This window comes from Salmo salar, chromosome 07 (assembly GCF_965601325.2).
Source record: "Salmo salar chromosome 07, fSalSal1, whole genome shotgun sequence".
Taxonomy (NCBI): domain Eukaryota; kingdom Metazoa; phylum Chordata; class Actinopteri; order Salmoniformes; family Salmonidae; genus Salmo; species Salmo salar.
In genome coordinates, this window is record NC_138297.1 from 9,397,501 (window position 1) to 9,415,000 (window position 17,500).

Below are 17,500 nucleotides of genomic sequence, written 5' to 3' on the forward strand. Positions count from 1 at the left end.
TGAATGCATAAGTCGCTCTGGATAAGAGCGTCTGCTAAATGACTAAAATGTAAATGATCGTTCCTTCGGTTGTTTTGATAAACAGCTCAGGTTTAGGAAACCTTTTCAACATGCTTTTTTGCACTATTGGTTAGACGTGACAAATAAACTTTGATTTGATTTGAACGAGGACGATGGCTCGTCTCGTTTACACGGTTGTCAGCCAGTCAGTGTCTGGAACGCGGGATATGAAAGGATATGTTGACAGTGTGAAAGATTGCAAGCTGCTCGTTCAGAACCTCACTAACATGGATCTGCCTGCTTCAGCTGGAGTGGAGAGACACACAGTACCTTTTAACTTTCAACTCAGGAATCAAACACGCACGCACACCGCAGACACACCACACACACACACACACACACACACACACACACACACACACACACACACACACACACACACACACACACACACACACACACACACACACACATCACAAACACCACACACACACACACACACACACATACACACACACACACACATCCCCCCCCCCCCCCCCCCACACACACACACACACACACACACACACACACACACACACACACACACACACATCACAACCACACGCACACGCACATCACAACACACACACATCACAACACACACACACACACACACATCACAACACAAACACCACACACACACACACATCACAGCACAAACACCACACACACATCCCCCCCCCCACACACACACACACACCACACACACACACACACACACACACACACACACACACACACACACACACACACACACACAAACACACACACACACACACACACATTACAACACACACACACACACACACATTACAACACACACACCACACACACACACATTACAACACACACACCACACACACACACATCACAACACACACACCACACACACACACATCACAACACACACACCACATCACAACACACACACACACACACACACATATCACAACACACACACATTACAACACACACACCACACACACACACATCACAACACACACACACACCACATATCACAACACAAACACACCACACACACATACACACATATCACATACACACACACACACTCTGAGGCACATGCACAGACAGAAGCACATTCACACAGAAACAAGGAAGCATTGATGCACATTGAAAGACACACACACACACCCACACACACACCCACACACACACACACACACACACACACACACACACACACACACACACACACACACACACTACATGTGTGTGTGGACAACAAGGACAACATTGATTTTCTCTCTCACATGACCAAGCATGAGAATATATCTACCCACAAGTCATTCAATTAAGTATTCAGGGAAACACTAAAAGAGGCTATAAATTAACAACACATGAATAGCCGATGAAATCTACATCTCTCATTCTCAGAACTCCAGAATTACCCGTATTCCTGTCGGGTTATTTCTGTCTATCAACCCAAAGACAACCCAATGTCAGAGGATGTGTGGAGATGAGTGTGGGCCGTGAATGGCTGTATGCTTTATAATTAAGCATCCGGCTCTTTAAAAGAAAACATGTGTCTCTAGAGTCTAGAACATTCAACAGGAAGAGGAACCGAAACATCTATCTACCCTGTCACGTGACCTGGGTCTTTTCCACCAGTGACCCAGATATAATTGACTGTGGTCGTGGTGTAGGTTAACTGTTATGGGTTAACCCTAAACCTAACCTCCAGACCACTCCAACCCAAACGGTAAACCCTAACCCCTCCTCGGACCACAGAAACCAAGATAACACATTCCAGTCCAGTCAGTGTCAGCTGGGGGGGGGGGGTTAAATATCAATGTGAACTGAAGATAATTCACAGATAATAATCTGTGAATCCTTTACAGCTGTGACAGACTAGAAGCCTGTGGAGTAGAAGAGTGGGAGATTCCCTCCATGACTTACCTGTTCCTAGCTTTAGTCCTCGTTAGAATCAGAAGCTTACTTCTACTATATGACTTCATGATATGACTGCAGAGATGAAACTGAATAAAAGAGACGAAACTGGATTTAAGAGATTACACTGGATAAAAGTGTTTTTAATCAGAGTCTATGGAGTTAGGTGAAATTGTTGATGCGCATTCAGCTTCCTACTGATGCAATGTTATTTCCAGACAGTTGGACAATATTTAAAGTGAGGCACAAGTGGCTGCGTTGGTAATTACATAATTTGACAGCCATTTAGAGTCGATTTGGAGCCGTATGTAAATGAGATTGGTTGGAAAGGGCAGCGTGGTGTTTTATTGGCCTTGTTAGTAGCGGCGTTGAAGAGTTCTGACAAAAGTTCTGACAACATTCTCTAAATGGCGATACGATGTAAACGAAGAACAAAAGTGTCATGACACTGTGATGGCGATGGAAAGAAACGTTTTTATAACACACACACACACACACACACACACAGACACACACACGGACAGAAAACAAGAGTGAATCTATGAGTCTTGCTGTTCGTGGTATACACCGAGACACCCTCTACAGAGCAGTAAAATTGCCAACCAATTTCCGTGAAGGTTTTCTTTTCTCTCCCAGAACGTTCGCTCGTTAAAAAAGAAAAATCAAAACAACAACAACATATTTTTCTGTTCTGTTTCTGCCCAAGTAGCAACCTGAAAATCTTCATATAAAAGGAACCTCTGTGTTGCTTGTAGGTGCATGTTGATGAGATCCTGCGGTTCTGAGGTCTTTATTTACAGTAGACACCTTCCCAGGTGGCATGCCACTTTGTTACACATGCCTGAAACATGGCAGAGGCATTGTGGGTAACATGTTGTGTGTAGGCTTGGCTTTCCTCCATCGACATCATGTGGTGAGACAGACACGAGGCTCTTAGACTGGCAGGGAGCGTTTTCACTGACAATTGATTTGTATGTCCTCCATGCATGAGCGTACCCATCGCTTCTGACGTTCATATAGATTAGCTTATTTCACAGTCTGATGGGCAGACCAAAGACTTTTAAATAGCCAAGAATTGTCATTTATGCACAATATAAGCTTGTTCCGAATAAATTAATTTGATGTTGGTGTGTTGCGGCCCAGGGCCCAGGGCCACAAAAGCAACACCGGAGGACAATGCTCTGTGACATCGTTCGTGGCCCATTGTGACATCAAGTCCCTGACCATTGTGATATCATTTCCAGGACAGCCAGCTCAGGTCATAAGGTCAACAGGATGCACACGCTGCGTCACTGTGCAGGAAAACTCAATTCAAAATGGAGTTGCATTCAGACTCACATACAGTATCTAGCTTGATAAATACACCATTTCACTGAACGCACAGACATCGACGTAATGTTCTACGCCAGAAGCATTCCAACCTTGCTTGTGATATTCAGGTCGCTATGGTAACATGACTCAAAGGCAACTGGAACTCTCCATACAATGCTAATTGTTTGGATTTCATGGAAAAGACCAATGCATCAGTAGGCATTCGGCCTTCTCTGTATAGCACTCAAAAGACCTAAATCGGTACATAATGACGCAGCCTGTAGCCCTGTCCCTTGGAAGTACGTTTGACATACCTCACAAAAGGGTTGTCAGCATAAAAAAAATCTTTGTAAAAAGATGCTAATCTTTTTCTCCGAGCACTCATGTAAAGATCGTCCTGGAGCAACAACAGTGAAGCTCCAGCATTGAGTCACTGAAATACATCAAGGATCGAGCGAGTATTGTACATTTCTACTGATTTAGACAGAGCCATTTGTCCAAACCCAGGACATGTTGTGTTGCAGTGTACCAGCTGGTCACTAATGAAACATTGGATCTATAGGAACCTTTTTTTTCACAGCGCCAATACCCAGAATCCATTTATCACAAGATGCAGGCTTATAGGATTTAGTGTCCATATAAACATTATGGTATAGTACAGTACGTTTGACTCTCTCTCTCTCTCTCTCTCTCTCTCTCTCTCTCTCTCTCTCTCTCTCTCTCTCTCTCTCTCTCTCTCTCTCTCTCTCTCTCTCTCTCTCTCTCTCTCTCTCTCTCTCTCTCTCTCTCTCTCTCTCTCCTATCATCACAGGATCACTGCTTCTACCACGGGCATGTAAGAGGACACATGGACTCCTGGGCAGCTCTTAGCACATGTTCAGGAGTAAGGTATGTAAAAAAAAATTACATTTGACTTTATCATCATTTCTAACCTGTTCTTGGATTTTCAGTCTCTTGGTAGACGTTTCCCTGTTAGGCACTGATCCAGAATCAACTTGACTTTTACAAATCCTAACCTTAATCATTAGTTGGAAGAAATGCAAAACTGACCTTAGATCAATGTCTAAAGGCAACTTCCAGCTGGAGTAAATTCTGTCATGTTTCTCCAAATGAACCATAGAGTGGAATAACAATGTCAAGTTCTACCTCAAACACCCAGAATTCAGTCTGATATTTATTTTATTTTACATAACTCTGTTGCTGGATGTAGACTACCCCAGGCAAGTAGTGTGAGTTTTCATAAAACTCGCTGGCTAATTCAATTCCTCAAATCTTCTTTTGCGATACAGACGGCAGTTTAGAAGTCTTTAAATTTTCCCTGCCTCAGAACAGAATTTAATAGGAAGCTTCTTGCATATTAAATGCTTTGAAATTGGAGCTCTCCTGTGGAAAAAGATGTCCCCTGTCGCCACCCGTACACCCTGAAAAATATATTCATGAATTTGATCCAGCCGAAGACCTTAAGTTTCTAGCTCAATCGCTCTTGATTAGAAATTAATTCCACAAGTCAGCTCAGCCAATCCTAGACTGATAACAGCGTTTCACACAAGTTTGTTCTTCATTAGCAATTGTTTTATCTTTAGTATTTTCTCTGTGATACTCTTTATGTCTCTCATACAGCAAGAGGAGCTAATTTGTAGTGGCTGTTTGTCCTGGCTGAGGATGTAGTGAGATGCGATCAGTCACAGGTTAGGAGGAAACCGAAGAGACAGACGTGAGGTGAAACCGAGGACAGCAACTCAACAGAATGAAAATGTCTAACCTACACAGAGAATGTGAAAAAAAAACTCAGTTGATCAAATAACAACTTTCAACAAAGGCAAGAGCTAAGCTAAAGGGTCACACTTCAAACAAGATACAAATCCGAAGGCCAATCACTTTATACGGTCCTACGAAAGACACTTCATAGAACAGTCATAAGCAAACGGCATGCTATAGAAAGGGTGGCAAAGCGTTAACCTCTATTACGTAATCATAGGCTTTATTACACTGGCTTGTTTTCCTTGGACACAGAACGTCATGAGGGCGTAGTTAAAAGGGTACCTGCTAATGCTGACAAGTAAGGTCATACCCCCTGCTTTAGTCATATTAGTTAGTGAGACTCGTCATCAATAACAAAGGTTTCCACTCATGGAACACCCAAAAGTTCCAGAATCCCTTCTGCCATTCCATTCTATTGTCTGTGTTCCATCCCTGCCCTTTTCCGCTCTTCATAGCAGTTCTCTGGCTGTGCTGTATATTTTCACTTCCCTTCCAATGCCACCTCCCAGCTCATATTCCCCGCTCGCCACCGTCACGCACCAAAGACAAGTGTTTCTGTATTGACTCCAAATTGAATTAGGTGGTAACGGGAGGGTGAGCTGGACACACCCAAACCCTGAACTTCAACGAACCTGACTTGTCACGGTTCCAATGTAAGCCAGGGTATATTGTGTTCAGTTTCAACGTGCCGTGACTGAAAGGGCCTGGTGGGTGGGTGGGTGGGTGGGTGGGTGTGTGTGTGTGTGTGTGTGTGTGTGTGTGTGTGTGTGTGTGTGTGTGTGTGTGTGTGTGTGTGTGTGTGTGTGTGTGTGTGTGTGTGTGTGTGCTCGCGTGTCTGTGTCTGTGTGTACATGCTTCACATGCATACCTTTTCATGAGACCCATTTGATTGCTATGTATTGTGCGTGTTACTTTGCTGTGCTGATATCTACTGGGACAAAGAGCTCCATAGCGGAGGTGCATCACACAATGTGGATCACAGTACCTTCTCCAGCCACAGCACACAATGTGGATCACAGTTCCTTCTCCAGCACAGCACACAATGTGGATCACAGTACCTTCTCCAGCCACAGCACACAATGTGGATCACAGTACCTTCTCCAGCCACAGCACACAATGTGGATCACAGTACCTTCTCCAGCACAGCACACAATGTGGATCACAGTACCTTCTCCAGCCACAGCACACAATGTGGATCACAGTACCTTCTCCAGCACAGCACACAATGTGGATCACAGTACCTTCTCCAGCACAGCACACAATTTGGATCACAGTACCTTCTCCAGCACAGCACACAATGTGGATCACAGTACCTTCTCCAGCCACAGCACACAATGTGGATCACAGTACCTTCTCCAGCACAGCACACAATGTGGATCACAGTACCTTCTCCAGCACAGCACACAATGTGGATCACAGTACCTTCTCCAGCCACAGCACACAATGTGGATCACAGTACCTTCTCCAGCCACAGCACACAATGTGGATCACAGTACCTTCTCCAGCACAGCACACAATGTGGATCACAGTACCTTCTCCAGCACAGCACACAATGTGGATCACAGTACCTTCTCCAGCCACAGCACACAATGTGGATCACAGTACCTTCTCCAGCACAGCAAACAACGTGGATCACAGTACCTTCTCCAGCCACAGCACACAATGTGGATCACAGTACCTTCTCCAGCCACAGCACACAATGTGGATCACAGTACCTTCTCCAGCCACAGCACACAATGTGGATCACAGTACCTTCTCCAGCACAGCACACAATGTGGATCACAGTACCTTCTCCAGCCACAGCACACAATGTGGATCACAGTACCTTCTCCAGCACAGCACACAATGTGGATCACAGTACCTTCTCCAGCCACAGCACACAATGTGGATCACAGTACCTTCTCCAGCACAGCACACAATGTGGATCACAGTACCTTCTCCAGCACAGCACACAATGTGGATCACAGTACCTTCTCCAGCCACAGCACACAATGTGGATCACAGTACCTTCTCCAGCACAGCACACAATGTGGATCACAGTACCTTCTCCAGCCACAGCACACAATGTGGATCACAGTACCTTCTCCAGCACAGCACACAATGTGGATCACAGTACCTTCTCCTGCCACAGCACACAATGTGGATCACAGTACCTTCTCCAGCCACAGCACACAATGTGGATCACAGTACCTTCTCCAGCACAGCACACAATGTGGATCACAGTACCTTCTCCAGCCACAGCACACAATGTGGATCACAGTACCTTCTCCAGCCACATCACACAATGTGGATCACAGTTCCTTCTCCAGCACAGCACACAATGTGGATCACAGTACCTTCTCCAGCCACAGCACACAATGTGGATCACAGTACCTTCTCCAGCCACAGCACACAATGTGGATCACAGTACCTTCTCCAGCACAGCAAACAATGTGGATCACAGTACCTTCTCCAGCCACAGCACACAATGTGGATCACAGTACCTTCTCCAGCCACAGCACACAATGTGGATCACAGTACCTTCTCCAGCACAGCACACAATGTGGATCACAGTACCTTCTCCAGCCACAGCACACAATGTGGATCACAGTACCTTCTCCAGCCACAGCAAACAATGTGGATCACAGTACCTTCTCCAGCCACAGCACACAATGTGGATCACAGTACCTTCTCCAGCCACAGCACACAATGTGGATCACAGTACCTTCTCCAGCCACATCACACAATGTGGATCACAGTTCCTTCTCCAGCACAGCACACAATGTGGATCATAGTACCTTCTCCTGCCACAGCACACAATGTGGATCACAGTACCTTCTCCAGCCACAGCACACAATGTGGATCACAGTACCTTCTCCAGCCACAGCACACAATGTGGATCACAGTACCTTCTCCAGCCACAGCACACAATGTGGATCACAGTACCTTCTCCAGCACAGCACACAATGTGGATCACAGTTCCTTCTCCAGCACAGCACACAATGTGGATCACAGTACCTTCTCCAGCCACAGCACACAATGTGGATCACAGTACCTTCTCCAGCCACAGCACACAATGTGGATCACAGTACCTTCTCCAGCCACAGCACACAATGTGGATCACAGTACCTTCTCCAGCCACAGCACACAATGTGGATCACAGTACCTTCTCCAGCCACAGCACACAATGTGGATCACAGTACCTTCTCCAGCCACATTACACAATGTGGATCACAGTACCTTCTCCAGCCACAGCACACAATGTGGATCACAGTACCTTCTCCAGCCACAGCACACAATGTGGATCACAGTACCTTCTCCAGCCACAGCACACAATGTGGATCACAGTACCTTCTCCAGCCACAGCACACAATGTGGATCACAGTACCTTCTCCAGCCACAGCACACAATGTGGATCACAGTACCTTCTCCAGCCACAGCACACAATGTGGATCACAGTACCTTCTCCAGCCACAGCACACAATGTGGATCACAGTACCTTCTCCAGCCACAGCACACAATGTGGATCACAGTACCTTCTCCAGCCACATTACACAATGTGGATCACAGTACCTTCTCCAGCCACAGCACACAATGTGGATCACAGTACCTTCTCCAGCACAGCACACAATGTGGATCACAGTACCTTCTCCAGCACAGCACACAATGTGGATCACAGTACCTTCTCCAGCCACAGCACACAATGTGGATCACAGTACCTTCTCCAGAAAGCATGACTTCTCTCTGAGGTGGAAAAACACAGTGGATGTTTATTTTCGCCCGCCGCCTCAGTTGTTTCTTTTCTGTCCCTCTTTTGCTTCCAGGTTATTTTCAATAAATGCAGAATTTTTACTAATAAATGTCTTGCAACCTCGTCAATATCAGAAAATTGAAATTTTGGCGTCAGGAATTTGAATAATGTTTGGGACGTTGATTGTATAAGATGTACTTACGACCAGATGTTTTTATCAAAGGGGCTTAACTCAATGCAGCCCTTCGTCTCATGCTGTGCAGGTGATGTTCTCTGTTGATAACATGGATTTTACATTGAATCATTTTCTCACCTTACACTCTTAGAAAAAAAAGGTGCTATCTAGAACCTAAAAGGGTTCTTCGACTGTCCCCATAGGAGAACCCTTTGAATGACCAATTTTGGTTCCAGGTAGAACCATTTTGGGTTCCATGTAGAACCCCTTCAACAGAGGGTTCCACATGGAACCCAAAAGGGTTCTCCTATGGGAACAGTCGAATAACCCTTTTGGAACCATTTCTAAGAGTGTAGTGCTTGGTAATGTCTGTTTCAGTGCAGCGTGCTTACAGAGTGTATTTCTACAATTACAATGGAGCTGCAACCTGTGTGTGTGTGTGTGTGTGTGTGTGTGTGTCTGTCTGTCTGTCTGTCTGTCTGTCTGTCTGTCTGTCTGTCTGTCTGTCTGTCTGTCTGTCTGTCTGTCTGTCTGTCTGTCTGTCTGTCTGTCTGTCTGTCTGTCTGTCTGTCTGTCTGTCTGTCTGTCTGTCTGTCTGTCTGTCTGTCTGTCTGTCTGTCTGTCTGTCTGTGGGAGGGAGGGAGGGAGGGAGGGGTCTGATGTTGAAAGTGGGGTACAGCCTCCTCAATCTTTCTCTTTCTCTCACTCGCATACACACACGCACACACACACACACACACACACACACACACACACACATACAACCTCTTGACAGATAATGATGGAGAGTGACTCACTCTGCCTGTAAATGGCCTTTTTACTGCAGCCCTCTATCCTCTTGGACAAGTTCCCTCCAGGCTCCTCTGTATGAGGCCACAGGCTAAAACCTCCATATAGTACAGCTCTGTTGTTTATAGCTCAAATACCACTTCCCTTAGGGCCTCTGGGTCCTTCATCGCCCCCTGCAGGTCAACACTGGAACTACCCCAGGGCAGCTGTACTGTGACATTGGCAGGATAAATGATGACATTTCACATGCATACATGTCATGTAATATTATCATGTGTTATCTTATGTAAAAAAATAAATTATGTTGCTTAACTGCATACAATATTTGTTGCTGTTTAGGTTCTTTTTAAATTTAGTCATTTTTTGTGTTCGTCCAATCATGCCTCTTTAATCTCTCCCTCTTGCTGAAACAGGGGCCTGATTGCCTTGAACTCAAATGACACCTACTACCTTGAGCCAATCAGAGGGCTGGACTCTCTCCATCACTCGCTGGTCAGCGCAGACGATCTGCCAATCAGAGGTGGGACTTGCGGCCATGGGCATCAGACTGGACACCCCAGCCTCCTCTCCGGACTGCTTAAACCTTTGCATCAAAGGGTGAGGGACACACACACACACACACACACACACACACACACACACACACACACACACACACACACACACACACACACACACACACACACACACACACACACACACACACACACACACACACACACACACACACACACACACAAACATACATATCAACACACCAACAGACACATCAACACATCAACACACCAACATACATATCAACACACCAACATACATATCAACACACCAACATACATATCAACACATCAACACACCAACATACATATCAACACACCAACATACATATCAACACACCAACATACATATCAACACACCAACATACATATCAACACACCAACATACATATCAACACACCAACATACATATCAACACACCAACATACATATCAACACACCAACATACATATCAACACATCAACACACCAACATACATATCAACACACCAACATACATATCAACACACCAACATACATATCAACACACCAACATACATATCAACACACCAACATACATATCAACACATCAACACACCAACATACATATCAACACACCAACATACATATCAACACACCAACATACATATCAACACACCAACATACATATCAACACATTAACATACATATCAACACACCAACATACATATCAACACATTAACATACATATCAACACACCAACATACATATCAACACACCAACATACATATCAACACACCAACATACATATCAACACACCAACATACATATCAACACATCAACACACCAACATACATATCAACACACCAACATACATATCAACACACCAACATACATATCAACACACCAACATACATATCAACACACCAACATACATATCAACACATCAACACACCAACATACATATCAACACACCAACATACATATCAACACACCGACATACATATCAACACACCAACATACATATCAACACACCAACATACATATCAACACATTAACATACATATCAACACACCAACATACATATCAACACACCAACATACATATCAACACACCAACATACATATCAACACACCAACATACATATCAACACACCAACATACATATCAACACACCAACAGACATATCAACACACCAACAGACATATCAACACATTAACAGACTCCGTCCGGCACAACTACACACCAACATACATATCAACACACCAACAGACATATCAACACATTAACATACATATCAACACACCAACATACACATCAACACACCAACATACACATCAACACACCAACATACATATCAACACACCAACATACATATCAACACACCAACATACATATCAACATACACATCAACACACCAACATACATATCAACACACCAACATACATATCAACACATTAACATACATATCAACACATTAACATACATATCAACACACCAACATACATATCAACACACCAACAGACATATCAACACATTAACATACATATCAACACACCAACATACATATCAACACACCAACAGACATATCAACACACCAACATACATATCAACACACCAACATACATATCAACACACCAACAGACATATCAACACACCAACAGACATATCAACACACCAACATACATATCAACACATTAACAGACTCCGTCCGGCACAACTACACACCAACAGACAGCAACAGACACTTGAGGCGGCAGGTAGCCTAGTGGTTAGCGCGTTGGGCTAGTAACCAAAAGCGTTGGTGGATCGAATCCCTGAACTGACAAGGTAAAAATCTGTCATTCTGCCCCTGAACAAGGCAGTTAACCCACTGTTCCCCAGTAGGCCATTATTATAAATAAGAATTTGTTCTTAACTGACTTGCCTAGTTAAATAAAGGTTCAATAATCAACAGACACAACAAGTCTTTATTTATTTGGACAGATTTCACATTCTCTTTTGACCGCAAGCCCAACAAAGTCTTTCATTTGTATAGACTGTGTGGTATGTTCTCTATCAACAGAACAAACAAGACTGACAGAAGTTTTTACACATGAACTTTCCACCACCAGATGAAACAGAGTTACAAAAGAAAAGAAAAGTCTATGTTTATCTTTGCATGGCAGATGTCAGACTATGCCATGGTGTACAGCCCAAACTTCTATTCCAACCAACCAAACATAGAGGTACAGACAGTCTCCACATCCTTCACCTCACAGGCACTAGAACACCACCAAGCACAGCACCAAGCACAGCACCAAGCACAAAGAATACAAATATTAAAGGTTCAGAAACTGATTGATTAAATACAAACATATTGATTAAATACAAACTGATTAAATAAATACAAACTGATTAAATACTAAAAGATACTAGCACAACAACGCATGGCAACAGCAGAAGTTATTGTCATATTAAATGTTTAGAGTAGGGATGGATAAAATTCCCAGGATGTGTGTTTTTTTTAAAATATATATATGTAAAGGTGAGGAAGAACCTGCTAATGCTTTTATGGAGCATAACAAATGTAGAACAGAAGGAAATGTCTCTGCTATTAAATAGCATGTTCTGTTATTATTCTTTGAGGAGAAAGCTTCTTCTTTGTGTGATTAACCTTCTGATGTGATGGACATAGTATTCATCAGTCTCTTTGCGGGGATGATTACATGGCTATTGACTACACACATGCAAACCTGTACACACACACACACACACACACACACACACACACACACACACACACACACACACACACACACACACACACACACACACACACACACACACACACACACAGACACAGACACAGACACAGACACAGAGACACAGAGAGAGAGAGAGAGAAAGTGCATTTTGTCCTGCAGAGGAAATGACCATCTCTCTTGTCATACAAGCATAAACACATTATTGGATTTCTCTTAGAGACTTTTTAGAGGCACACACAAAATCACTCCGAGGCCAGCTGAAAGCCAGAGGGAATTATACGGTTGGTGGTTTGGTCTGTTGCCGTTGCGTTTGTTTCCCCCCAGTGTGAGTCTGTCTTACTGTAGTATCCTTCCACGGAGGAAGGCGAAAGGCTAAACACAGGGCCTAATTTGCTCCAGTGCAGCCGTGAATGCTGATAATGTCCCTGTGGTGAACAGTCATTCAGGCCTCTCTCTCTCTGTCCCTCTCTCTCTCTCTCTCTCTCTCTCTCTCTCTCTCTTTCAATTCAATTCAAGGGGGTTTATTGGCATGGGAAACATACAGTGCCTTCAGAAGGATTTACTTTTTCCACATTTGGTTACGTTACAACCTTATTCTAAAATGGATTAAATTGTTTTTTCCCTCATTAATCAACACACAAAACCCCATAATGAAAAAGTGAAAACAGATTTTTTGAAATGTTTGCAATTGTATTAAAAATAAAAAACAGAAATACATGATTTACATAAGTATTCAGACACTTTTCTATGAGACTTGAAATTAAGCTCAGGTACATCCTGTTTCCATTGGTCATCCTTGAGATGTCTCTACAACTTGATTGGAGTCCACCTGTAGTAAATTAAATTGATTGGACATGTTTGGAAAGGCACACACCTGTCTATTTAAGGTCCAACAGTTGACAGTACATGTCAGAGTAAAAACCAAGCCATGAGGTCGAAGAAATTGTCCTTAGAGCTCTGAGACAGGATTGTGTCGAGGCACAGATCTGGGGAAAGGTACCAAAAAATTTCTGCAGCATTGAAGGTCCCCAAGAACACAATGGAATCTATCATTCTTAAATGGAAGAAGTTTGGAACCACCAAGAATGTTCCTAGAGCTGGCCACCCGGCCAAACTGAGCAATCAGGGGAGAAGGGCCTTGGTCAGGGAGGTGACCAAGAACCCAGTGGTCAGTCTAACAGAGCTCTAGAGTTCCTCTGTGGAAATGGAAGAACCTTCCAGAAGGACAACCATCTCTGCAGCACTCCACCAATCAGGCCTTTCTGGTAGAGTGGTCAGACGGAAGCCACTCCTCAGTAAAAGGCACATGACAACCCACTTGGAGTTTGCCAAATGGCTCCTAAAGACTCTCAGACCATGAGAAATAAGATTATCTGGTTTGATGAAACCAAGATTGAACTCTTTGGCCTGAATGCCAAGAGTCACGTTTGGAGGAAACCTGGCACCATCCCTACGGTGCAACATGGTGGTGGCAGCATCCTGATGTGGGGATGTTTTTCAGCGGCAGGGACTGGGAGACTAGTTAGGATTGAGGAAAAGATGAACGGAGAAAAGTACAGAGAGATCCTTGATGAAAACCTGCTCAGTACCTCAGACTGGGGCGAAGGTTCACCTTCCAACAGGACAACGATGTCACACTCGTAGAAAAGGTTGGACCAAGGCGCAGCATGATTTGAGTTCCACATCTTTTATTACTGTGAAACTTAAACAAAACAATAAACCAACTAAACGGACTCCGGCCGCAAAACCTGAAACCAAATGGGGAGGGTAGGGTAGGGGGGTGACTAGTGTCGGTGGTGGCTCCGGTGCGGGTCGCCGCCCCCGCCCAGGCCCCGGATCCGGCCATGGCGCCAGACTGAACGCCCTGCCTGGACTGGGCATTGGCGCAGAGGAAGGCTCCGGCCTTGGAGCGGTGCTGGATGCCGTGCCTGGACTGGGCACCGGTGCAGAGGAGGGCTCCGGCCATGGAGCTGGGTTGGACGCCGTGCCTGGACTGGGCATCGGCGCAGGTTGCACCGGACTGATGACACGCTCCTCAGGTCGAGGTCTTGGAGCCGGCACAGGACGCTCCAGGCTGTAGAGGCGCACTGGAGGCCTGGTGCGTGGAGCCGGTACAGGTGGCACCGGACTGATGACACACACTTCAGGGCGAGTGCGGGGAGCTGGCACAGGACGTACCGGACTGGGGAGGCTCACTGGAGGCCAGAGGTGTAAAATAGGCACAGACTTCACCAGACTGCTGACAAGCTCTTCAGGTCGAATGTTGAGCAAAACACACTTGACCAACATCTCTCTCCTCTCACTCTCCCCCAACTTCTCCATCGCCCCCCTGACGGTCTCTGGCTCTTCCCTCTGCTCATCCGCCAGCTCCATGTGCCCCCCCCAAAAAAATAATCTAGGGGTTTCTGTGGCAGCGGACTGGTGACCCGCTCTTCAGGGCGAGTGCGAGGAACCAGCACAGGACGTATCGGGCTGAGAAGGCTCACTGGAGGCTTGGTGCGTGGAGCCGGCGCAGATGGCACCGGACTGGTATCACGCTCTTCCAAACGCCTGCGCTGCAGCATACTCCTAGCCAAAACCTCTCTCCGGTATCCCTCATTGAACTCCTCCAGAGACTCCCATTCGGGCTCTGGTACTCTCCGCTGATCTGCCGTCCGCCCCATGTGCGGTTTCTGCGGCCGCGGTCCCCGGCGTCGTCGCTGTCCCCCTATGCTCCTTGGCGACTCCCGCCAAGGAAGGGTCTCGTGTCCTCCCAGGATCTCCTCCCAGGTCCAACTCACTTTTTCCTCCAACGCAGGCTGCTTGGTCCATTTGTGGTGGGATATTCTGTCACGCTCATAGAAAAGGTCGGACCAAGGCGCAGCGTGATTTGAGTTCCACATCTTTTATTACTGTGAAACTTAAACAAAACAATAAACAAACTACTACAAATGTGAACGCCGTAGTGCACAAAACACTAACACAAACAATATCCCACAACCCAGGTGGGAACAATGGAGAACTTAAGTATGATCCCCAATTAGAGACAATGAACATCAGCTGTCTCTAATTGGGAACCATATCAAGAGCACCAACATAGAAAAGACTAGAACACCCCCTAGTCACGCCCTGACCTACAACACCATAGAGAACCAAGGGCTCTCTATGGTCAGGGCGTGACAACCAACCCTAAGCACACAGCCAAGACAATGCAGGAGTGGCTTCGGGACAAGTCTTTGAATGTCCTTGAAGCCAGAGCCCAGACTTGAACCTGATCGAACATCTCTGGAGAGACCTGAAAATAGCTGTGCAGTGACGCCCCTCATCCAACCTGACAGAGCTTGAGAGGATCTGCAGAGAAGAATAGGTGTGCCAAGCTTGTAGCATCATACCCAAGAACACTCGAGGCTGTAATCACTGTGCTTCAAAGTACTAAGTACTGAGTAAAAGGTCTGAATACTTATGTAATAGTTACTGTATGTAAATGTAATATTTCTGTTTTTGCTTTTGCTTTGTCATTATGGGGTATTGTGATGTCATTATGGGGTATTGTGATGTCATTATGGGGTATTGTGGTGTCAATATGGGGTATTGTGATGTCATTATGGGGTATTGTGATGTCAATATGGGGTATTGTGATGTCATTAATGGGTATTGTGATGTCATTATGGGGTAATGTGATGTCAATATGGGGTATTGTGATGTCATTATGGGGTATTGTGTCTAGATTGATGAGGGGAAAAAATGATGTAATCAATTTTAGAACAAGGTTGTAACATAACAAAATGTGGAAAAAGTCAAGGGCTCTGAGTACTTTCCGAAGGCACTGTACGTATGTTTACATTGCCAAAGCAGTAAAACAGATAATAAACAAATGTGAAATGAACAATAAAAAATAAACAGTAAACACGTAAAGTTCCAAAAGAATCAAGACTTTGCAAATATCTGTCACACCCTGACCTGAGAGAGACGGTTTATTTCTCTATTTTGTTAGGTCAGGGGGTGGGGTGGGCATTCTGTTTTGTATTTCTTTGTTTTGGGCCGAGTATAGTTCCTAATCAGAGGCAGCTGTCTATCCTTGTCTCTGATTAGGAATCATACTTAGGCAGCCTTTTTCCACCTGTGTTTGTGGGTAGTTGTTTTCTGTTTTGTGTTTCTGTACCTGACAGAACTGAGCGCTTTCGTTTCCCTTTGTTATTTTTGTTCGAGTGTTTGTTTGATTTAAATAAATAATCATGAACACGTGCCACGCTGCATCTTGGTCACCTCTCTACGACGATTGTTACACTGTCATATTAAGTCTACATACAGTGTTGTAACGATGTAGAAATAGTTAAAGTACAAAAGGGAAAATAAATAAACATAAATATGGGTTGTATTTACGATGGTGTTTGTTCTTCACTGTTTGCCCTTTTCTTGTAGCAACAGGTCACAAATCTTGCTGCTGTGATGGTACACTGTGGTATTTCAGCCAATAGATATGGGAGATTATCAACATTGGATTTGTTTCTGAATTCTTTGTAGTTCTGTGTAATCTGAGGG

The 17,500-nt window shown here is 44.7% G+C and overlaps 1 protein-coding gene across 1 annotated transcript in view; it reads left to right on the top strand.

Moving 5' to 3' along the window:
• Positions 1–17,500, top strand: part of adam19a (ADAM metallopeptidase domain 19a) — a 242,938-nt gene that overhangs the window by 117,212 nt on the left and 108,226 nt on the right. The window contains exons 5-6 of the mRNA XM_045721473.2: positions 4,079–4,155; positions 10,136–10,319. Coding sequence (XP_045577429.2) covers positions 4,079–4,155; positions 10,136–10,319 — 261 coding nt within the window. The remainder of the gene's footprint in view (positions 1–4,078; positions 4,156–10,135; positions 10,320–17,500) is intronic.